The 24334-nt window shown below is 49.0% G+C and overlaps 1 protein-coding gene across 2 annotated transcripts in view; it reads left to right on the forward strand.

Moving 5' to 3' along the window:
* smarca4a (SWI/SNF related BAF chromatin remodeling complex subunit ATPase 4a) overlaps positions 1 to 20952 on the forward strand; it is a 30883-nt gene extending 9931 nt beyond the window's left edge. Inside the window, exons 5-35 of one of the 2 annotated variants that reach the window (XM_030339364.1) lie at positions 3862 to 3960; positions 4500 to 4755; positions 5257 to 5383; positions 5717 to 5890; positions 6329 to 6502; positions 6810 to 6977; positions 7313 to 7360; positions 7531 to 7661; positions 8213 to 8273; positions 8385 to 8518; positions 9589 to 9736; positions 10169 to 10332; positions 10431 to 10497; positions 10840 to 10950; positions 11333 to 11575; positions 11944 to 12057; positions 12208 to 12315; positions 12760 to 12846; positions 13025 to 13071; positions 13187 to 13353; positions 13602 to 13765; positions 14262 to 14489; positions 14855 to 14884; positions 15040 to 15117; positions 16512 to 16730; positions 17031 to 17305; positions 17922 to 18030; positions 18333 to 18434; positions 18834 to 18972; positions 19173 to 19312; positions 20154 to 20952. In XM_030339364.1, coding sequence (XP_030195224.1) covers positions 3862 to 3960; positions 4500 to 4755; positions 5257 to 5383; positions 5717 to 5890; positions 6329 to 6502; positions 6810 to 6977; positions 7313 to 7360; positions 7531 to 7661; positions 8213 to 8273; positions 8385 to 8518; positions 9589 to 9736; positions 10169 to 10332; positions 10431 to 10497; positions 10840 to 10950; positions 11333 to 11575; positions 11944 to 12057; positions 12208 to 12315; positions 12760 to 12846; positions 13025 to 13071; positions 13187 to 13353; positions 13602 to 13765; positions 14262 to 14489; positions 14855 to 14884; positions 15040 to 15117; positions 16512 to 16730; positions 17031 to 17305; positions 17922 to 18030; positions 18333 to 18434; positions 18834 to 18972; positions 19173 to 19312; positions 20154 to 20186 — 4145 coding nt within the window. In that variant the 3' untranslated portion in view covers positions 20187 to 20952. The remainder of the gene's footprint in view (positions 1 to 3861; positions 3961 to 4499; positions 4756 to 5256; positions 5384 to 5716; positions 5891 to 6328; positions 6503 to 6809; positions 6978 to 7312; positions 7361 to 7530; positions 7662 to 8212; positions 8274 to 8384; positions 8519 to 9588; positions 9737 to 10168; positions 10333 to 10430; positions 10498 to 10839; positions 10951 to 11332; positions 11576 to 11943; positions 12058 to 12207; positions 12316 to 12759; positions 12847 to 13024; positions 13072 to 13186; positions 13354 to 13601; positions 13766 to 14261; positions 14490 to 14854; positions 14885 to 15039; positions 15118 to 16511; positions 16731 to 17030; positions 17306 to 17921; positions 18031 to 18332; positions 18435 to 18833; positions 18973 to 19172; positions 19313 to 20153) is intronic. The other variant, XM_030339372.1, reaches the window with a different exon arrangement.
* Positions 20953 to 24334: the final 3382 nt, after the last annotated feature.

Below are 24334 nucleotides of genomic sequence, written 5' to 3' on the forward strand. Positions count from 1 at the left end.
ACGCCCATTTGCGTCTAGAATTTTTTTTCGCAAAATCGCGAAAACCGCAAAACTGTTTTTTCCCTACTCCTCCCACATTTCTTGACCAATCAACACCAAACTTTGCAAACGGCATCTTCAGACGCACACGCAAAGAATGCTCGAACACTTTTTTGATCCGACCTTCGACGACGAAACGGTAGCGTTTTGAATATTGGTTTATGAACTAAATTAGACGTGGAAAATCAAAAATCAAAAAAAATCAAAAATTACACATCGGATCGAGTCCAAATTTAACACACATGTTAGCGCCACCCTTAACGACGTTCGAATAAAAATTCGGAAAATTACGCCCTAAGGGGGCGCTATAAACGAGGAAATTGTATATCTTCTAATTGGCCAAAGGAATGTTCTTCAAACTCAAGGGAAAACATCAAGGGGCAACCCCGAGTCTATATAGAAAATATGGCCAAGAATTATTAATGTTGGCGGGAGTTATTTGGCAAAGGAAAATTGTCTTTGGAAAATTTCGCCACAAGGCGGCGCCAAAAAACGACAACATTGTCTATCTCCTATTTGGCCAATGGAATGTTCTGAAAACGCGTTTTAGGCTGTAACTCCCACACCGAAGCTCCCACAGTCAAAACCTTTATATCCACATGTTGTTCACGGTAGCGTTTTGAACACTTGCTTCGCGTTGTGCCGGCGAAATGCACATTTCTTGTCGCGTTGTGCCGGCGAAATGCACACTTCTTGGACCCCTGCATAACTGCTTGCAGTTCTAGTTATTATTATTAGGGGTCCAAGCCAACAGGTTGGATCCCTATTGTTTTTGTAAGGATTTTTATTATACTTCCCGCGGTGAAAGTGGAACCACAGCCCAAACCGTAAATGGTGCACACGCGCCAATTGCATGACTAGATCCAGAATCGGCACCGCTACTCAGATAACAAAATCCAGACACGCCGGCCACTAGGTGGCGCTATACCAAGGAATACGCGTTTGCGGCTATAACTCCCACACCGAACCTCCCAGAGTCCAAAAACTTGTACACACAGATGCACTGGAGTCTGCTGCATCTTGTGGCCTAGGCCACGCCCATTTGCGTCTAGGAATATTTTTCGCTAAATCGCGAAAACCGCAAAACTGTTTTTTCGCTACTCCTCCCACATTTCTTGACCAATCGACACCAAACTTTGCACACGACATCTTCAGACGCACACGCAAAGAATGCACGGAACACTTTTTTGATGCGACCTTTGACGACGAAACGGTAGCGTTTTGAATATTGGTTTATTAGCTAAATTAGACGTTGAATATCAAAAATCCAAAGAAATCCAAAATTAGACATCGGATCGAGTCCAAATTTTACACACATGTTGGTGTTAACCTTAACGTCGTTCGATAAAAAATTCGGAAAAATTCGCCATTAGGGGGCGCAATAAACGAAGAAATTGTATATCGTCTGCAAAATTTCGCCGCGAAAACGCTACACTGACTTCTCGCTACTCCTACCACAGTCAAATCCTTTGTATCCACAGGTTCAGGGTAGCGTTTTCAACACATGCTTCGCGTTGTGCCGGCGAAACGCACATTTCTTGTCGCGTTGTGCCGGCGAAATGCACACTTCTTGGACCCCTGCATAACTGCTTGCAGTTCTAGTTATTATACTTCCCGCCTTGAAAGTCGGTCCACAGCCCAAACCGTAAATGGTGCACACGCGCCAATTACATGACTAGAACCAGGTCCGGCACCGCTACTCAGATAACCAAATCCAGACATGCCAGCCTCTAGGTGGCGCTATACCAAGGAGAAACACGTTTGGGGCTATAGCTCCCACACCGAACCTCCCACAGTCAAAAACTTGTACCCACTTATTCACTGGAGTCTGCTGCATCTTTTGGCATAGGCCACGCCCATTTGCGTCATTAATTTTTTTTCGCAAAATCGCGAAAACCGCAAAACTGTATTTTCGCTATCCCTCCCACATTTCTCGACCAATCAACACCAAACTTTGCACACGGCATCTTCAGACGCACACGCAAAGAAACCCTCAGACAGTTTTTTGATCCGACTTTCGACGACGAAACGGTAGAGTTTTGAATATTTGTTTATTAGCTAAATTTGACGTGGAAAATCAAAAATCCCAAAAAAACCAAAATTAGACATCGGATCGAGTCCACATTTTACACACATGTCGGGGCTAGCCATAATGTCGTTCGATAAAAAATTCGGAAATTTTCGCCATTAGGGGGCGCAATAAACGAGGAAATTGTATATCTTATACAAAATTTCGCCGCGAAAACGCTACACTGACTTCTCGCTACTCCTACCACAGTCAAATCCTTTGTATCCACAGGTTCAGGGTAGCGTTTTGAACACATGCTTCGCGTTGTGCCGGCGAAACGCACATTTCTTGTCGCGTTGTGCCGGCGAAATGCACACTTCTTGGACCCCTGCATAACTGCTTGCAGTTCTAGTTCCTATTATACTTACCTCCCTAAAAGTGGGACCACAGCCCAAACCGTAAATGGTGCCGACACGCCAATTGCATGACTAGATCCAGATGTCTTCGGACTATGCAGACGACAAAATCCAGACACGCCGGTCACTAGGTGGCGCTATACCAAGGAATACGCGTTTGGGGCTATAACTCCCACACCGAACCTCCCACATTCAAAACCTTGTACACACAGATTCACTGGAGTCTGCTGCATCTTTTGGCATAGGCCACGCCCATTTGCGTCTAGAATTTTTTTTCGCAAAATCGCGAAAACCGCAAAACAGTTTTCTCGCTACTCCTCCCACATTTCTCGACCAATCAACACCAAACTTTGCACACGGCATCTTCAGACGCACACGCAAAGAAACCCTCAGACAGTTTTTTGATCCGACCTTCGACGACGAAACGGTAGCGTTTTCAATATTGGTTTATTAGCTAAATTTGACGTGGAAAATCAAAAATCCCAAAAAAAACAAAATGAGACATCGGATCGAGTCCACATTTGACACACATGTCGGGGCTAGCCTTAAGGTCGTTCGATAAAAAATTCGGAAAATTTCGCCATTAGGGGGCGCAATAAACGAGGAAATTGTATATCTTCTGCAAAATTTCGCCGCGAAAACGCCACACTGACTTCTCGCTACTCCTACCACAATCAAATCCTTTGTATCCACAGGTTCAGGGTAGCGTTTTGAACACATGCTTCGCGTTGTGCCGGCGAAACGCACATTTCTTGTCGCGTTGTGCCGGCGAAATGCACACTTCTTGGACCCCTGCATAACTGCTTGCAGTTCTAGTTTTTATTATTTTTGTAGCTTTAAATAAAGCCCCTTTATAAATATAATTACTAACTGGAGTATTTCTGCTCAATTTAAAAGGTTGAATCTCCTCGTGACTCAATGTTTGTATACAGCGTGCAGGCTGTATGCGCGCAGGCTTGATGCGCTCCACTTTTTTCTGTGGAGAACCCGCGCCTTGAATGTTTACTACAGCGTTTCTACAGCTCGATGCGGTTTCGCAATGACTCCATCTTTACGGCGATATTCCTGAACCTCACAAATCGAATTCGAATCGTTTTTGGGCCGTAGATGAATGATCACGTCGCTTTGGCTGAACGCATCGGATAAATGGGAATGGAATACATTTTTAGAATGAAGCTATTATTTCTAAATGTAATCAACTATATAACAACGTTTTTTTTTCTATGACGATTGTTTTGAGTTCATTTAATATTGATTAATGTAATGGTTGAAGTCAGAGTGGTTAAAATGCCAGCTCTGTATCTGTGTATGGGAGCCCCCTGGTGGCGAGGTGGTGTATTGTCGTGGGTGGAGCATGCATCCAGACAGTGAAGTAAAGCAGTTCTGTTTGGTCTGTAGGTATGCAGGGTCCCAACATGCCTCCCCCGGGGCCCGCGGGCGTCCCCCCAGGGATGCAGGGGCCCCCCACCAACGGGCCCCCCAAGCAGTGGGCTGAAGGTACGGGACTGGGGGGGAGATAGAGAGAAGACTCTTACTGTGGAGCAGCCATTTTGTTCTGATGATTAATGACATCCACACCAACGTGAACAGAGACCGCCTAATTGATTACGGTTAATGAAGGTTATGGATTAAAGAAAAAGTAATTATCATAAAATGAACTGCTTACGTCATTGGAGATTAAGGAAGTATTACGAGTCGAAATGCTGGTTTTCAGAAAGAACACATTTAAATATATCAATCTGCATCAGGACTAGTCAAAGATGTCCCTATTTAACGGTAAAGTCTAGCAGTGTATTAAATAATACTACTGTCTATAATACCATGTTTGTAAACCAAATGATGTTATTGTAAATAATAACCTGTTAATAATAACCTGTTTATGAAGGACTAGTCAACGATGTCCCTATTTAACGGTAAAGTATAGCCGCGTATTAAATAATACTACTGTCTATAATACCATGTTTGTAAACCAAATAATGTTCCTGTTAATAATAACCTGTTAATAATAACCTGTTCATGACCGTCCCTCTCCCCAGGCCCCATGGTGAACGCCGCCGCCCCGTCCAGCGCCCCCCAGAAGCTGATCCCCCCGCAGCCCACGGGCCGGCCCTCCCCCGCGCCCCCCTCGGTGCCCCCGGCCGCCTCCCCCGTCATGCCCCCCCAGACCCAGTCCCCGGGGCAGCCCGCCCAGCCCCCCCCCATGATGCTGCACCAGAAGCAGAACCGCGTCACCCCCATCCAGAAGCCCCGGGGCCTGGACCCCGTGGAGGTGCTGCAGGAGCGCGAGTACAGGTGAGGCCCCCGCCCTCAGCCCCCTCCATGACCCTACCCGTCCCACCCACTCATCACACACACACCCTGACTCAACCCAGCCCTAGCCGTCCCACTCATCACACACACCCTGACTCAACCCAACCCTACCCGTCCCACTCATCACACACACACCCTGACTCAACCCAACCCTAGCCGTCCCACTCATCACACACACCCTGACTCAACCCAACCCTACCCGTCCCACTCATCACACACACACCCTGACTCAACCCAACCCTGATAAAGTCTTAAGTTTATCCCTCAAATCAACTTAATTTCCCAATGCTCATAAGAGCTAGAACAATATAGATGAGACAATATTCTTAATTAATCCAACGGGAATTATGAAGAGAATGTAAGACACACTGAATTTGCATTGAATGCATTAATATGCGTGGTTGAGAATTACAAGGGGAAGTCGATCTTCCCTCCGATCCGTGTTGTGTAGAGCTGGCTCTGACCCTGTGTTTCTCTCTGTAGGCTGCAGGCCCGCATCGCCCACCGCATCCAGGAGCTGGAGCACCTGCCCGGCTCGCTGGCCGGAGACCTGCGCACCAAGGCCAACATCGAGCTCAAGGCCCTGCGCCTGCTCAACTTCCAGAGACAGGTGAGCCACGCCCTCTGACCTCTCTCTCTCTCTCTCTCTCTCTCTTCTCTCCGTCTGGCCTCTCGCCCGTCTGCAGGCGGCCCAAACTCTCCTTAGGGTTCCTCGAGGGACGACTCTCTCTCGCTCCCTTGTTCTGCCTCCACCCCCCCACCGTCTTCCCTTTCAACTAACGCTCTCTCCTCCTCCCCCCTTCTAACCCTCCTCCCCTACCCTCACAGCCTCCTTCTCCCTCACCACATCCTTCTCTACCCTCATGTTGGGGTTTTGACATGTGTCGGTCTGTCCTGTAACGGGCTCAGCGTTAACGTGTTCCCCGTGTCTCCGTCCCCCCAGCTGAGGCAGGAGGTGGTGGTCTGCATGCGCCGCGACACGGCGCTGGAGACGGCGCTGAACGCCAAGGCCTACAAGCGCAGCAAGCGACAGTCGCTGAGGGAGGCGCGCATCACGGAGAAGCTGGAGAAGCAGCAGAAGATCGAACAGGAGAGGAAGCGGCGGCAGAAACACCAGGTGGGCCTGCAGCTCCTGAGGCCACAGATCCGCTCGTAGAAACACTCTAGCGCACAGAGTATACCGACACGCATACATGAACACGCACGGAAGATAATGTCGAGACTTGTATGCAGACTCTGGCCCAGCGCCCAATGAGCAGCGCGGGACTCTGTGGTGTTTAAGGAGTTCCACCTTTAGGACTTTAAAGAGGTTCGATCCCCTTGCCGGTAGTAGACCTGAAGGCCTGATATAGACCAACGACATATTGAGCAAGATGTCAATCATGCTATGGTTGTTGATTGATTATCACTGATCATAATGGCTGTTATGAGTCCTGGTACCACACGGCCAAAAGGCTCTAACTCTGGGGTCTGTCAGGGAGAACCAGCGGGGTAAAGCGTGGGTGTCCTGGTAGCTGGACCTATAGGGCTATAACCTTCTCTGCTCTGTCCCCAGGAATACCTCAACAGCATCCTGCAGCATGCCAAGGACTTCAAGGAGTACCACCGCTCCATCACCGGGAAGATCCAGAAGGCAACCAAGGCCGTGGCCACCTACCACGCCAACACGGAGCGAGAGCAGAAGAAGGAGAACGAGCGCATCGAGAAGGAGAGGATGAGGAGGCTCATGGTGAGAGAGGGAGACTGCATTCGGTTCTTTAACAATAACTCCACAATAGATCAATCATTTTACGATTGACTGCTAAAGGATGAATCAACACTACTACCCACGTAATGAATCATTTTTATGTGAGATCACAAGGCTCAAGCAAATGCTAAGCTAAGAAGCTAAGCTAAGATGCCTACCGGTCAGGCAGTAGTGGGAGGAGCTTGATGTTAACTGGAGGACAGGGGCGGTAAAGGGAAGTAGACCTCCCCTATGTAAGGAGGACGTGTTCTGGGGCTTATCCTCTAACCCTGCATGCTGCGTCTCTCAGGCGGAGGATGAGGAGGGCTACAGGAAGCTGATCGACCAGAAGAAGGACAAGCGTCTGGCCTACCTGCTGCAGCAGACGGACGAGTACGTGGCCAACCTCACCGAGCTGGTCCGCGCCCACAAGGCCGTGCAGGCGCTCAAGGAGAAGAAAAAGAAGAAGAAGAAGAAGGTGAGCTTTCAGCTCAGGGTCTGCGGCGCGGGTCACATGATTACTGCTGCACTCCTAACATCTGGGTGCCAAAATATTACTTGCACATTTGGAGTATGGGGAAACGCAATTTCGTTCCCCTGTTGACAATAAAGTTCACTTTGACTTTGGTATAAGAATGGGAAAATAATCCATTATAATATTTTTGTTGTGGTTAATAAGAAATGTATTATAAATTATAAATGTTATGCACAATACGAGTGGTAAATGTCAAACTAAATGTCAACATGACAGCGTGTTTAGGTGCAATTATAAACCGTGTCTCTGATTGTGTTTGTTTGGTTGTTGTCTTTTAGAAGCCGGAGAACCCAGAAGGAGGTGCTGCCTTGGGCCCCGACGGAGAGGTAGGACTACTGGGGGCAGGTGGTGGGGTGGGTGGAGGTTAGGTTACAATGAACGTGCGGCAGCGTCTTATTATTTCCATGACATTAGTATAACAGTTGTATCACGAATGATATATCAGTTAGCAGAACATGATTGTATAACTGCTTTATAACCCCCCCCCCCCCTCTAGCCACTGGATGAGACCAGTCAGATGAGTGACCTCCCAGTGAAGCTGGTCCACGTGGACAGTGGGAAGATCCTCACTGGGATGGATGCCCCCAAGGCTGGGCAACTGGAGACCTGGCTGGAGATGAACCCGGGGTACGAATACACCCACACACACACACTATAGGACACACAGTACTACAACACTGAGGTGAACCCCGACGAATACACCCACACACACACACACTATAGGACACACAGTACTGCAACGCTGAGATGAACCCCGACGAATACACCCACACACACACACACTATAGTACACACACAGTACTACAACACTGAGATGAACCCTGGGTAGGAATACACACATATACACACTCTATAGTACACACAGTACTATAACACTGAGGTGAACCCTGGGTATGAATACACACATAAACACTCTATACACACAGTACTGTAGCACTGAGATGAACCCTGGTTAGGAAACCCCTCACTCTGACTCTGATACATACTCTATACACTCTCTATACACACCGTACAATAACACTGAGATGAACCCTTGGTAGGACCACAACAAATGTCTCCTTAAACCATCTCTTCTCCATCTCTCCATCTCCTCTCCCTCCATCTCTGTCTCCTTGCCATCTCTCCTCTCCACCTCTCCTTTCTCTCTCCTCTCTCATTTTTCCTCTCCATTTCTTCAGGTACGAGATTGCTCCACGCTCCGACAGTGAGGGCTCCAGCTCGGAGGAGGAAGACGACGAGGTAATGGTCTCCTAGCACCACCCACATCAGCACCACCACAGGTTAGCGGTATGTCGCTGAGGTTATGACGCTAACGTCCCTCTGCTCCCCCCCCCCCCCCCCCCCCCCCAGGAGGAGGAGGAGATCCCCCCGCCCCCGCCGCCGCCCCCTCCCCCGCCCATCGTTGCCCCTGTGGAGGAGAAGAAGAAGATCCCCGACCCAGACGTGGAGGAGGTGTCCGAGGTGGACGTCCGCTGCATCATCGAGTAAGAGGCCTGACCCCTGACCCCCCCAGTGGCCCCCCCCCCCCATGGTCCTGCTTAGCAGAGAACCTCTTGGAGGACAAATTACCAATGCACTCTAATTAAGGCCCCGTCCACACGAAGCCAATTTCATGGCGAAACCGCAAAGGTCTTGTACGGTTCGGCCTTCCGTCCACACGAAGCCGGCGAATCCGCTGACCGAAACCGCAAACTTCTGAAACCACCCTCGGAGGTGGTTTCAAATCTACCCGGTTTCGTTTTGGATTCGTGTGGACGCCTGAAACCGCCTGAAACCGCAAACCATGACGTCATCGCCCCCCCCCCCCTTCGATCCTCTAGCCAATGACTGTTAAGCCCGCGGAGTCTCACCCTTTATGCGCATGCTCGCCTCTTTTCTTATTTATTTTCCTTCTGGATTTCTGTAGCAGAAGCAGCGCCCCTTATGGGCCTGGCTTGTGTACTACACTGTTTCTACAGGTCTACCCGGTTTCGCTTGGCTTCGTCTTTACGGAGATACTTCGAAACCGGATAGATCGAAACCGTAACGGTTTCGCCCGTTTCGGCTTCGTGTGGACGGCGCCTAAGTTAAACGTCAACCATGAAAACAGTTTAGGAGATTCGATGCCTTACATTTTACATGTAGGGCGTTTTACAGACGCTTTTATCCAAAGCAACTTACAATAAGTCCATTTGTCAGAAGAATGAGAAACAATAATATATCACTGTCGGTACAGTAAGGATGTTTATAGAACCAAGTGCCAAGCACTAACTATCACTAGGTTAACCCATTCCCAGTATAGAACAAATAGCTAGCTAGATAGCTAGGATAAGACGCTGCACAATGCTGGGTTCTAAGTAGGTACTAGAACTACGAAGCGGGATAGACTGGAAATGATCTTTTCATATTTTATTTCCAAGTCAATGAGCCTCCTTTTTTGTTTGCTGATACATTGTATTCAAAGGTTTCGTGGATAAAATGATCAATTATTCTTTCTTTCTTTCTTTCTTTCTTTCTTTCTTTCTTTCTTTCTTTCTTTCTTTCTTTCTTTCTTTCTTTCTTTCCCTCTCTCCAGGCACGCCAAGCAGGACGTGGATGATGAGTACAGCTCTGCGTCCTTCGAGCGTGGCCTGCAGTCGTACTACGCCGTGGCCCACGCCGTCACCGAGCACGTGGAGAAGCAGTCCACGCTGCTCATTAACGGGATGCTCAAACAGTACCAGGTACGCCGCCGCCGCCACGGCACCGCCGCCGCCATGGTGGAATGTACATAGCTTGGCCATTGGTCAATTGAATGTATCGCATTGTACAGAACATGACCTCATCCTGAGGTGCATCCACATCGTTACAGGTGCATCCACATCGTTACAGGTGCATCCACATCGTTACAGGTGCATCCACATCGTTACAGGTGCATCCACCTCGTTACAGGTGCATCCACCTCGTTACAGGTGCATCCACATCGTTACAGGTGCATCCACATCGTTACAGGTGCATCCACATCGTAACGGGTTTATCTGTATGTTTTTTGTGACCTTGAATGTCTGGTGTCTGGCCCTCCTTGTGTCTGGTAGTTCAATGGCCTGGAGTGGCTGGTGTCTCTGCAACCCGCCCCAGTACTGACTCTCTCTCTCCGGTCTCTCTTTTGCCTGTAGGTTAAAGGCCTGGAGTGGCTGGTGTCTCTGTACAACAACAACCTGAACGGGATCCTGGCTGACGAGATGGGGCTGGGGAAGACCATCCAGACCATCGGCCTCATCACGTACCTCATGGAGCACAAGCGCATCAACGGGCCCTTCCTCATTATCGTGCCGCTCTCGTGAGTCCCCGCGCAGCGCAGTCAGATGCTAACGCCAGTGGGCGTTTCAACTACTCTTTAGGACAAAATAGTTAAATACTTTTGTATCTCTCTCTCAGAACGCTGTCCAACTGGGTGTATGAGTTTGACAAGTGGGCTCCGTCCGTCATCAAGGTCTCCTACAAGGTGGGTGTTCCAGCACCCTCCCCCCCCCCCCTCCTCGTCTCAGTAACACCACCGCTGATTGGAGTTCACTATTTGTCCTTAGTGTTAATGTCAGTCCCCTGGTCTCCATGATCCTCATGTTGTTGTTGTCTTGACAACGTGCCTCTTTCACGAGGAGCTCTGTTGGTTCTGAGCGCTGGGTGGTGAAACTGAAAGCAGAATTCTGCTTTTAGCTTTCCCACCCGACTAGCATTTAAAACTGGCCACTAAGTGAATTAGGCCCGTACCCCGGTCTCCATGACGACGCTGTGTCTCCATCTAACGTGGCGAGGTCTCCATGACGACGCTCTGTCTCTCCTCCAGGGCTCCCCGGCCGCCCGCCGAGCCTTCATCCCCATCCTGCGCAGCGGCAAGTTCAACGTGCTGCTCACCACCTACGAGTACATCATCAAGGACAAGCAGGTGTTGGCCAAGGTGAGAGCCGGCATTCCCAGGACATTCCCACTGTAGTCCTGGTGTATTCCCAGGAAATTCCCAGTATATTCTCAAGTGTTATCCCAGGATATTCAATGTACTCCAAAAGTGGTCCCAAAAAGTGTTCAATAAGTGTTCTTACTGTCCTCCCACAACATCCCCAGTGTGTTCCAAAGATAATCTCAGTGTATTCCCTTGACATTCACAGTGTGGTCCCCAAACATTCCCAGTGTATTCCCATATTCCCTGTGTACAAAATTCCTAGTACATTCCCAGTCATTCCCAACCCCATCCGACCTGAGTACTCCCATGTCGTTCCCCTGATGAGTGCACCATGAAGCCCTTCCTGTTCCGACTAACCGCTGCTCCCTGCCGTCCCCAGCTGCGCTGGAAGTACATGATCGTGGACGAGGGCCACCGCATGAAGAACCACCACTGCAAGCTGACCCAGGTGCTGAACACGCACTACCTGGCCCCGCGCCGCCTGCTGCTCACCGGCACGCCGCTGCAGAACAAGCTGCCCGAGCTCTGGGCGCTGCTCAACTTCCTGCTGCCCACCATCTTCAAGAGCTGCAACACCTTTGAGCAGTGGTTCAACGCCCCGTTCGCCATGACCGGGGAGAAGGTGAGCCCTGAGTTAACTACTGACACCACATCAACCTCAAGGGAACCTTAAAGTGACCAGGGAGAAGGTGGGCCCTGAGTTAACTACTGAGACTAAAATCAACCTCAAGGGAACCTTTAAGTGACCAGGGAGAAGGTGGGCCCTCGTTCGGTTAACGCTTCCATCCAGAACTATCGACACCAAATACACTTTTAAGGGATCCGCTAGGAAATGCTGTAGGCCTTTATCTAATGGTACGATAGTTGTTCCGATTCCTATCCCAGAGAGTATCCATTATCTGGGGTCAGCGCGGCTCCCCGCCTCAGCTCTTCATAACATTGTTGGCTCCTCCCCCTCACCTCTCTCCCCTTCCCCCTCCCCCTCACTAGGTGGACCTGAACGAGGAGGAGACCATCCTGATCATCCGCCGTCTCCACAAGGTGCTCCGCCCCTTCCTGCTGCGTCGGCTCAAGAAGGAGGTGGAGGCCCAGCTGCCTGAGAAGGTACTGACTCTGCCACCCATTCACTCATTCATTCAGTCACTTGTCCACCCCTTTACTCACTCGTTCCTTCATTCATTCACTCATGTGTTATACGAGACGGTGTCGGTGTGTGTGTGCCTGACCCCCCCCCCCCCCCCTCCCTGCCCCCAGGTGGAGTACGTGATCAAGTGCGACATGTCGGCGCTCCAGAGGGTCCTCTACCGCCACATGCAGGCCAAGGGCGTCCTGCTCACCGACGGCTCGGAGAAGGACAAGAAGGTGAGAGGGGGAGACCAGACCGCTGGGAGAGACCAGCTCTGGGGTCAGGGGGAGACCAGACCGCTGGGTGAGACCAGCTCTGGGGTCAGGGGGAGACCAGACCGCTGGGAGAGACCAGCTCTGGGGTCAGGGGGAGACCAGACCGCTGGGTGAGACCAGCTCTGGGGTCAGGGGGAGACCAGACCGCTGGGTGAGACCAGCTCTGAGGTCAGGGGGAGACCAGAGACCAGCTCAGAGGTCAAGGGGGGGGGGGGGGGGGGGGACTCAGGTTGGAGACCTGATGGGGTTAGTTAACTCCTGGTTGGGTTAGTCAACCCCTGGTTGGGTTAGTTAACTCCTGGTTGGGTTGGTTGATGTCTTGGTTGGGTTAGCTAAACTCTTGGTTGGGTGAGTTAACCTCCTGGTTGGTTAGTCTTAACTCCTGTCTGTGATTGGTCTCTGCAGGGTAAGGGCGGCACCAAGACCCTGATGAACACCATCATGCAGCTGAGGAAGATCTGCAACCACCCCTACATGTTCCAGCACATCGAGGTAACGCTAACCACCGTAGCATCAGCAGCTAGCCACGAGGCAGTCCGGTGCAATCATCTGTTAGCACGTGCGCTGTCGTTAGCTGTTACCATGACTAGCAATAAACCATAAGCACGTTCAAAAACGTCCCCAAAGTAGTTCCCAGTTTAAAGTGCTGTTCTTGTGTGTCTGTCAACAGGAATCCTTCTCCGAGCATCTTGGGTATTCTGGAGGAGTGGTGAGCGGGTACGTGTTCTCTCTCTTTCTCCCCCCGGGACCCCTACACCAAGCCCCCCACCCCCACTCTGTGCCGATGTCTCCCACCCCGACTGTACTAACCCCAGTTCCTCCCTCTGCCCAGGCCGGACCTGTTCCGGTCCTCAGGGAAGTTTGAGCTGCTGGACCGCATCCTGCCCAAGCTGCGGACCACCAACCACAAGGTGCTGCTCTTCTGTCAGATGACCTCCCTCATGACCATCATGGAGGACTACTTCGCCTACCGCGGCTTCAAGTACCTGCGTCTGGACGGTGAGGCCACACACACTGATCTAAAAGAGTCGTGTGTTCTAACGCACGACTTCAACCGCAAGGTTCTTTCATAAGGTTCCGGGTCTGATTCCCCCTAAAGTCCACCTACCTCCCATCCTTGATCAAGACCCCTTACCTGCTCATTAACGTCACGGATCTTTAAAAAAAAAAAAACGAGAACCGCTCCCGTGACGACTGTGATGGCTTCCTCCCCGTGTGTCTGACTCTCCTCCTCCTGGTCTCCATAGGAACCACCAAGGCGGAGGACCGCGGGATGCTGCTGAAGACCTTCAACGACCCGGCCTCAGAGTACTTTGTGTTCCTGCTGAGTACCCGCGCCGGTGGCCTGGGGCTCAACCTGCAGTCTGCCGACACCGTGGTCATCTATGACTCGGACTGGAACCCCCACCAGGTAACACACGCCGACACACACACCGACACACGCACGCAGAGACACACTCTATAGACACTCACAGGAAACGTACACGGTAACACACACACAAGGGAACAAACACAGACGCACGCACGCACACAGACGGACACACACGGAGGCACAGATACACACTCTCACTCACTCACTCACTCACACACTCGCGCGGACATTCACGCACCCACACCCTCACTTGCACATTCGCACATATGTGCGCTCGCACTCGCACATTCACACGCACAAACTCACTCACAGACTCACAAGGTCTTTAGGACCAAGATGGCTCTAAGATGGCCGCTTTGTTCTGAGCACTTGCACCCAGAAGATGGCCACTCTGTGTGTACAAGTTCTATCGTCGCTCAGATCAGTGTAACCTCCTTTCACCACAAAAGGGGTCAAATGAGGTGTCCCCTCACACAGCACCAACCCCGTACCTCCCCCACTAACCCTCCCCCTCTGCCCCCCCCCTGCTCCCCAGGACCTGCAGGCCCAGGACCGCGCCCACCGCATCGGGCAGACCAACGAGGTGCGCGTGCTGCGGCTGTGCACGGTCAACAGCGTGGAGGAGAAGATCCTGGCGGCGGCCAAGTACAAGCTCAACGTGGACCAGAAGGTCATCCAGGCCGGCATGTTCGACCAGAAGTCGTCGGGCTGTGAGCGCCGTGCCTTCCTGCAGGCCATCCTGGAGACGGAGGAGCAGGACGAGGTCGGGACCGGGGGGGGGGGGGGGGGATCGGCCGCACGGGGGGGCCGTGGGTGGGTGGGGGCCGGCCCCGCCCAAATCACGGCCCCTGTGCGCCACCCCAGCCCTGTTTTACTCTCTCTCTTTTGTTCCTTCCTCTTCCTCTTCAAATCCTTGTTTGGACCCCCTTGTGTTTAAGTTCCCCCCCCCCTCCTCCTCCTTCTCTCCGTCCATCTCTCCCCCCCCCCCTCCCTCCCCTGTCGGATCTCTCTCTCCTTCCTCCCCCCTCTCTCTCTCTCTCTCTTATCTTCCTTCTTTGACATATTCCCGATTGTTTTCGGTTGAACACGTTTTCATGTTGTACTTTTGTATATTCTCCTCTCCTTTAGCACCAAACCAAGGCGCCGAAACCTGACTATGTAAGTGACTGTGTAAACACCCTTTAATGGCCTTCCATCTTTGATAAACAAACGTTTTAAAAATGCTGTGCATCGTCTTTGAATCATCCAGCCTCTCGGCTCCCCCAGCGCCTCTCTGCCCCTCACCCCCTGCCCCTCCTCTCTGTGCTCCTCAGGAGGAAGACGAGGTCCCCGACGACGAGACCGTCAACCAGATGATCGCCAGGAGCGAGGAAGAGTTCGAGCTGTTCATGGTCAGTGTTGCATCTGTTTCTGATCTTATTCAGACGTTCTCATTCTGATATATGATATACATTGGATGCAAACATCAACCATTATTTATAGAAAAGGTAATGATTTTCCTGATTATAATTGTATAGGGGCTGTCCATAGCGCCATTGAATTTGAATATTTGGTTCCGTGAATGGAAAGCGTCGTCATATATTCAAATATAAATACACAACGAGGGCACAGAAGGAAACAAGCCCAGAGAATGAGCTACATAGTTACCACAAAGCATGACACCAAAAATAGTCGCTTCCACTTTTTTGTTATTTACTTGTTTGTTCCTGGCACTTAATGTACCCACTTATGGCACTTAGCACCTGGCAATTAGTACTAGGATAAGATGCCACGTAATGCTATCTCTGTCGTATACGGGGAATGGGTTAACCTAGTGATTGTTAGTGCTTGGCACTTGGTTCTATGAACATCCTTACTGTACCCACAGAGATATAGTGTTGTTTCTCTTTCTTCTGACAAATGTACTTATTAGGTGAGTGCTGCATGCAGCGCTCAACTATTGTTCTTCATAAGTTTTATTCTTTCTTTCTTTATTATTCTCTACAAACTTTGGGACCTATCTCCTTCCTAAATTTTTCACTTAGAGACTCCATTCAAATTTTAAGATGTTCAGAATAGCTTGGAATCGCGTGCTTCTTTTAAGATATTCTACTTTTAATATACTATCTTTTTTTTAACATGGGAGTCAATGGGAGGACGGCAGAGCCGTCCTCCCATTGATCATTTAACAAATCTACACACTTGCGTCTTCAATAATATCTCAACGGAATTTCGATATCATTTAAACTTTCTTCAGAATCACAGTTTTAGTTTCATACCGGCTTCATTTTCAGCTGTTTTCATTGAAGACGTCTTCAATGAAACTCCTACTCCTTAAGACATCGTAACTCAATCATTTTTCCGCCATTTACCTTCGTTCAAACCATTTAACAAATCTACACACTTGTATCTTCAATAATATCGGAAATGTTGTTCTTATTTAAACTTTATTCAGAATCACAGTTTTTGTTTCATACTGGCTTCAACAGTGCAGGGCAAAAAATGTGCTTTTCATTTAGCTGTCACTTTATTTATTTCCAACTTTATTAATTTACTTTTTCTTAAATGGTGTGCATGTTTACATTGTTTACTCCATTTAGAATTTTGAACTTTTGTTCAAATCCCTTCACTTGATTTACGCCGTTTAACGTTTCTTTATCTCTTAATCTATGTGGCTTTATTAAAAAATCTGAGGATCAGGGTAAGGTCAGGGGGGGCGTTTGCTCAAAAAAGGCTGAGAACCTCTGTTCTAGTGGTAAGTGGCTGTGGATGAGAGCGTCTGCTCAACGTCTACGTGTTCCCCCAGCGCATGGACCTGGACCGGCGACGAGAGGATGCCCGTAACCCCAAGAGGAAGCCGCGCCTCATGGAGGAGGACGACCTGCCCAGCTGGATCCTGAAGGACGACGCCGAGGTGGAACGCCTCACCTGCGAGGAGGAGGAGGAGAAGCTGTTTGGCCGCGGCTCGCGCCAGCGCAAGGAGGTGGACTACAGCGACTCGCTGACGGAGAAGCAGTGGCTCAAGGTGAGGAGGAACTGGGTCCTGGTGGGTCAGGGGGTCCTGGTGGGTCAGGGGGTCCAAGTGGGTCAGGGGGAGGTGGACTACAGCGATTGGCTGAAGGTGAGGAGGGCCAGTCCAGTATACCTGTGGGTGGGGACAGGTATACTCCACCACCAATGAAAAATGTTTAAATGATTGAGCTAATAAATATAAATGGGTGTCTATGATGAGGTGCTGGCCGGTTAACCGTAAGGGTTAGTCCAGTCGTTGTCACGGCAACACACTCCGCCCCGTTGCCTCACCGCTCCCCCCCCTGCCCCCCAGGCCATCGAGGAGGGGAACCTGGAGGACATGGAGGAGGAGGTCCGCCACAAGAAGACCACCCGCAAGAGGAAGAGGGACCGGAGTGACCACGACGCGGGGCCCGCCACGCCGGGCTCCAGCGGCGGGGGCCGCGGCGGGGGCCGCGACAAGGACGAGGACGGCAAGAAGGCCAAGAAGAGGGGCCGGCCCCCCGCAGAGAAGCTGACCCCCAACCCCCCCTCGCTCACCAAGAAGATGAAGAAGACCGTGGACGCCGTCATCAAGTACAAGGACGGGTGAGAGGGAGGAGGAAGACTCATGTGTTCACATGAATTCATGTTGATTAACATCAATTCTTATGAATTCATGACTCAAACTGTTGTTATAGAGGATTCATTTATATAAATTTATGTTAATAAACATCAACTCATGTTGATTAACATCAACTCATGTTGATTAACATTAATTCATGTTGATTAACATCAATTCATGTTGATTAACATAGATTCATGTTAATTAACTTTGATTAATTCATATTCATGTAAATTAACATAAATCATGGTATTTAACATCAATTCATGTTAATCAACATTGATGAATTCATATTAAGGTTAATAAACATCAATTCATGTTAATCAACATGAAGTGATGTTCATTGACATGAATTCGTGTGAATGAATACCACTCAAAACTGTTAATAATAATAAGTAATCTTGTGTAATATAGAATCCCATATCATGGGGATTTATGTTAATTAACATCAATGCAGGTCAATTAATTTGACCCATGGTTATTTGGAGGATGAATTCGTATGAATTAACGTGGATTACCGTTCCATCATGAAGTCCCGCTGTGATTTGTCAGCCCCGTGCTAAGCCCCTCCCCCTTGTCCCCCCCCCCCCCCCCCCCCAGCACCAACGGGCGCCAGCTGAGCGAGGTGTTCATCCAGCTGCCCTCCAGGAAGGAGCTGCCGGAGTACTACGAGCTGATCCGCAAGCCTGTGGACTTCAGGAAGATCAAGGTAGGCTGTGCCGCGCCCACCCGAGGGCCAATGGCAACTGACTGTGACCCTGGCCCCGCCCCTATGTTGCTTCCTGTCCGTAAAGGTTCCTTGGTTGTCAGCTAATTCCTGCTTCCTGTTTAAGTTCAAATAGTTCCTAAACGGGAAGGAAAATACCACTCCACACTCTGTTCTGACCTGGTCGGCATTCGTAATAACTCAGTATTTCGCTGAAGGCACCTCTGGGATATTGTCACATGTTGTGTGTTCTCTGTGCTCCGATTGGCTCTCCCTTCCCCTGACTCCTCCCCCTTTGTGTCCAGGAGAGGATCCGGAGCCACAAGTACCGCAGTCTGAACGACCTGGAGAAGGACGTGATGCTGCTGTGTCAGAACGCCCAGACCTTCAACCTGGAGGGCTCCCTGGTCAGTACCCCGCACCCCCGCCCTACACCTGGTCCGCACCACCACCCAGACCACGGGGGTGGGGTCTGGGTGGTGGTGAACCAGACCGCACCCCAACACCTAAAGGGGGAGCCTCTACCTGGAGGGGCGCCCTGGTACAGACCCCCAATAGGGGACCCTCTCCTTGGAGGGCCCCCCAGAAGGCCCCCTCAGTGCTCCATATTGACAATCAAACCAATTAGATGGGGGCTGAGCTGCTGACACCTAGTCTCCTTATATGGTCACAGAACTAAAGCACTGCATAGAACAAACCGGACCTTGATAATGAAAGTCTTCCTAGAAGGACCAGGAACCGTACGCATGTGTGGCGGGTGGGAGCGACCCCTGACCTCTGCAGTCTCGTGACCCCCTGACCCCCAGATCTACGAGGACTCCATCGTGCTGCAGTCGGTGTTCACCAGCGTGCGGCAGAAGATCGAGAAGGAGGAGGACAGCGAGGGCGAGGACAGCGAGGAGGACGACGACGACGTGGACGACGGCTCGGAGTCTGAGTGTGAGTGTAAGAGTCGCACACGCACACGCAGGTCTGCACCTCCGGGGGCCCCGCCCACCCCCCCACCCCCCGAGGCACACGCTAACCCTAACCCTGGAAGAGAAAGCTAACGGTGTGTGTCTCTGTCTCTGTCTGTGTCTTGTTCTGCCTCTCCTTGTGTCTCTCGCCGTTGCTCTCCCCCTCTCGCCCTCCCTCCCTCCCTGCAGCTCGCTCGGTGAAGGTGAAGATCAAGCTGAGCAGGAAGGAGAAGGGCGACCGCGGCGGGAAGAGCCAGCGGAGGCGAGGTCGCGGCGCCCGACCCAAACCCGTGGTGAGCGACGACGACAGCGAGGACGAGCAGGAGGAGGTAGGAGACGCGCAGCAAGCCTACACACACACACACACACACACACACACACACACACACACACACACACACACACACACACACACACACACACACACACACACACACACACACACACACACACACACACACACAAACTCACTCAGACACGCGCACCAACACACACACACGCACGCACTCCCTCAGAGACACACGCACTCACTCCCTCAGAGACACACGCACTCACTGAGACACACAAACTTCGGACACAACGTCCTTGGATGGACCGCTGTGCTGTAGTATGTCACTATTCTGCATAACACCGTGTGTCCGGCCGATGGCGTCACCGCTGTCGTGTTGACCGGTAGAGTGACACAGGAGTGACGTGGGTCTGAAAGAACAGAACAAAGACGCACAAACGCAGTTTACGTGTCCTGTACTTAACCCTAAAGGGGTATTATTCATATTGTGAAAGTTTTTATGATAAGGGGAGATTTGTCAATTTATATTTGATATTTGTTCATTGTTTTACAAGAAGCTAGACGTCATACATTATTGATACTTTTTCTAGTTTAAACTGTTTTTTACATTAGTGAACTTTAAATAATATTTGATCGTGCTTTGAGTTCATAAGTTCACAGCCTAAGGGATTGCATAATGGTATTTGCTGTATTTGCATCACGTCTTTGTACGTAAACAGGTCTTCTCGGTTGCTTACCTCTGCGTGTTAGACTGTACTTTGAGCTCTGTGATGCGGTGTGTACCCCGCAGTGACATAATGGTATGGTCTGACACGCACGGTGGTCGGTCTGATTCAACCGCCACGGTCCTTAACCCCATTCGCCGTTTTGTTGTTCTGCAGGAGCATTCGGCCAGTGGCAGCGACGAGGACTGAAGAGGTGCATGATGGGAGCCCTGGCCTCGTCTGTCCCCGCTATATATTTTACCTAGATACCGCAGCGAGGAGGAGGAGGAGGAGAAGGAGGAGGAAGGAAGGAGGTTTTAACTAGAACAGCTCTTTACATTGGTTGTGTTTTTGTTTTTTTAGCGAGACTTGTGTATTCTCTCTAAAAAAGTACGTGGTTAAATAAAGAAAATTGAATTCAAAATAATAAAAAAATACGTCGAGTATGAAAAGCTTAAAAACGTTCCACTTCCATATTTAAGCCGAGTCGTTGGATAGGAACAGTAGAACCTAACGTTACGTGTCTTTCTCTCTGCCTTTCCGCGGCCCGCCACTGGGGGGCGCCCGAGCCCCAAACGGCTCCATGTTTCCGGACCGTGGCGGGAGGCCTTGTATGTGCTATTTGTTTTTCGTTTTCCTCTATTTTTTAAGTGGTATTGATTGATCACTCACTCAGTTTTTTGGGGTTGTTTTTTGTTCTCTTCGAGTCACTGTAGTTTCTCTCCGTTAAACTGTATCTCCCCTCAGAGTGCACGTGGAGAGGTAGTGAAATGCACCTGGCTGTGTCGTTTTACCGTTATCTCTGTTTAATTTAAACTCACCCCCGGCGGCGGCCCTATTGGGAGGGGGGGGGCGGGGCGTGAATCTCTCCCCCGTAGGGGAGTAGGGGGCGCTAGAGGGATAGGACCATTTCATGTGTCTGTGTCACTGGATTCCAAAAATTACAATAATAAAGGCATCTCATAATAAACTGTCACTCTGCCGTGTCTGGTTGTTCTTTCTGAGTGAGGCTTCGTTTATAAGCTGACACTTGCCGACTTGATACTCAAATTAATGCACTTATTTGTTGTGTTTTAGCATTTGATATACCTGATTTGTATGTGTGGTCGGGTGACCTCCAGATGCGCCTTGTTTCATAGCGTCTGCAGTGTTACGTTCTAGCACAACAAGCTCAACCCTTGCGAACGGTCACCTGAGCTTCACCTCTCTGGAGACCCTAGCCCCCCCCATCTCTATGGAGGTCTGCCTCAACACACCCACTTCCTGTTATGTAAGCGTGTTAGCACGTCTGGCCTGACTCGTGTGTTTCAGCTCACCTTGGAGCTGATGAAGTTCTGGAGACGAGTCCTCCCGTTGAACATGAGGTGTTTTCAGTATTAATGAGTTCTATTCGTTCTAATTTAGTTTTAAAAATAAAGGAATAGGAACCCAGTGCATCTACTGCTCTTTTATAACAAGTTTGGGATTAAAAAGAAGCTAGGCTTTGATTTTGGCCTTGAAGCCTAGCCCATTTAGCTTGGGTCATACGGTAGATAGATAGATAAATACTTTAATAATCCCAGAGGGAAATTATTTTTCTCACGACCTCCAGATATACATACACAAATAAATAAATAAATATTAAGAATAAAATATAACATATATATCCATATCCATATATATCAGTGGAGGCTTCTCCATTGAGGAGAGGGAGGAAGATCCTCCCTAACATTGTTGAGAATAAAAAATTTAGATTGCCCCGACTATTGTAATGAATTAATGCCCTTAAATATGACTACTTTATTGCCTTTGAATATATAATGTTCGTTTCCCTGGGTAAAGGGACATTAGCACCCCCTATCGCCTATTGACAATTACTTCAGGGAGGAACGTCCTCCCTCCGCCGCCGTCCACTCCCATTCATTTTCCCGAAAGTACTGGCGGCCGGTGGATAACATGGGTTTCAATGGGAGAGAGGAGGAAAATCCTCCTCTGAGTGGGTGGGACCTTGAGGGGTCTGATTCGCGCAAAAATCTATCCGTCTGCGCTATGAACCAATAAGCAGGATCCCTGGATGTTGAGCAGTGTTGCCAGATTGGTCCGATTTCCCACCCAATTGGGCTACTTTTAACCATGTTAGGCTGGAAAAATTATCATTGGGCGGGAAATCTGCCCAATCTGGCAACGCTGTCGAAAACAAACCCGGTCTGCATTGCCGCGGTGCTCAGTCTGAGAGACGCAGAGTAAGTGAAATCTGCGATAGCTAGATCCTAAATGCACAATGGAAACATTGGAAACGGAGGACATTGTTAACGTCTTATTACAAAAACCATTCCATTCATTCAGAAAGAGGTAGACCACTTCCCAAAATCAAGGTCATCAGAAGTAATGGCAACGTCAGTGTTGTGAGTGCTACATGGTTTGCTAGGTACGCATGACTTACTGGTAGCATTACAAGCAATTGTAACTGAAAATAAACATAGCTAAATAACTTCAGTCAGTGAGGGCAAAAATAGGCCCAATAATAGGCCCAGATTATTTTATTTACTTTTACAAATCAATAGTAGGCCTGATTTGACTAATATGCGTTGCATCCTTTCCTTCTCAAATTACAGTGATGCCACTGGTGGCTTTGTATACATTTTGTTCACATAACTCCCTCCCTGCTATTTTGTAGTTCACCAAAACACCCTGAAACAACTCGAGTCTCACATTCTTATGCCACCATACACCAACAGTGCAAGCAGGCCAATGGCAACCAAGCGCGCAGTCCTTCCTCCCTCACTTTAAAAACCACCAGCCGCCACTGATATATATACATATACATACACACACATATATATATATACATACAACATAAATACACATACATACACAAAAGATAAAAGATACAACCTAAGAAAAACAAAATATACAAATAACAAATTTAAGGACAATATAAATATATATACAACACCATATATACACATATATATACATATACACACATACATACATATATACATACACATATATATATATATATATATATATATATATATATATATACAGGGTGCGATTTGTGAAAAAACCAGAGGGGGATAATTTTGAGAAACATTTTATTCAGGAAAAATAACCACACAACAGTGTGAAAACTTATGAAAACAGTTGATCTTGTGACTTTGTGTATCTAAACCTTACACTTAGGCTTCATAACGTAGGCGGTAGGCCTATTTTGAACGTGAACTTAACCACTGCATTTGCAGAAATATTTTCTCATAGCTTATATTGTTTTTAAATGTGCCAAATAAAAAAAATATATATTTTTTTTCCCCGATATCAGTTCAACAGAAAATATGAAATACCACAATGTGCTGTCAAGACGTTTTTTTTTTTTTTTATGGGTTAATCGGGTAGACTATAGGTCAGACTACGAAAACAGTCCGCTCTGATGACGCACTTCAGCCTCTTTTTTTTGCTTTCCTGTTGGCGGATCGATAGCAGCGTGGTGACCCTGCTTCAACCACATCTCTGCAAACCTGCGGGCCGGGAAGGCTGGATAGCTCTCAGAGCTGTCACTGACGTGCAGGATGAGGACAGCCAGCGCACATCAAACACTCTCCCAATCCTACGTGCCTGGATGCCCAAATCAAAAGCCGCAGACTCAAGCTCTTTCAAATATGAAAATATGCTGCTCTGTATTCTTTTCATTTTTCGTCCATTTGGTTTAAACTTTTGTTTCGGCGGGACAGGAAGTTGACTTTTGAAACCATAGAAACGCAAGTAAATCCGGTTGGTTTTCAAAATAAAACTGCTTTCTGCGAGCGCGACGCCTCTGACTCGCTCCCGGTAGATCAAAATCACAGCACAATCAAAATGAAGACGGACCCTGTGTATTTTGGTTGTTAATTATTACGATGTAATGGTGAAAATACTTTGGGTGGGGGGGATAATTTTTATCCCCACCGAGGATAAAAGTAATTCAGCAGAGGGTAGGACGTGTAAACCAGAGGGGGGGATAATCCCCACCATCCCCACCGGCAAATCGCACCCTGTATATATATATATATATATATATATATATATATATATATATATATATATATATATATATATATATATACATGCATACACATACATACACAAAAGACAGCACTGTACAAAAAGAATTGTACAGTATTGTGCAAAAGGTGCAAGAATTATAGTCCTTGTTTGAGGTCAGAGATTACAGAGAGGGACGGTATCTGACATTCTAAGGGAGGCGTTGTAAATTTTAATGGCCACAGGCAGGAAAGATTTCCTGTGGTGCATCTGGGTGAGAGGAATCTCCTGCTGAAGGTGCTCCTCTGCAGGGCCAGTGTGTCATAGAGAGGGTGTGAGACATTGTCCAAGATGGACTG

Source organism: Gadus morhua, chromosome 2 (genome assembly GCF_902167405.1).
Source record: "Gadus morhua chromosome 2, gadMor3.0, whole genome shotgun sequence".
Lineage (NCBI taxonomy): Eukaryota > Metazoa > Chordata > Actinopteri > Gadiformes > Gadidae > Gadus > Gadus morhua.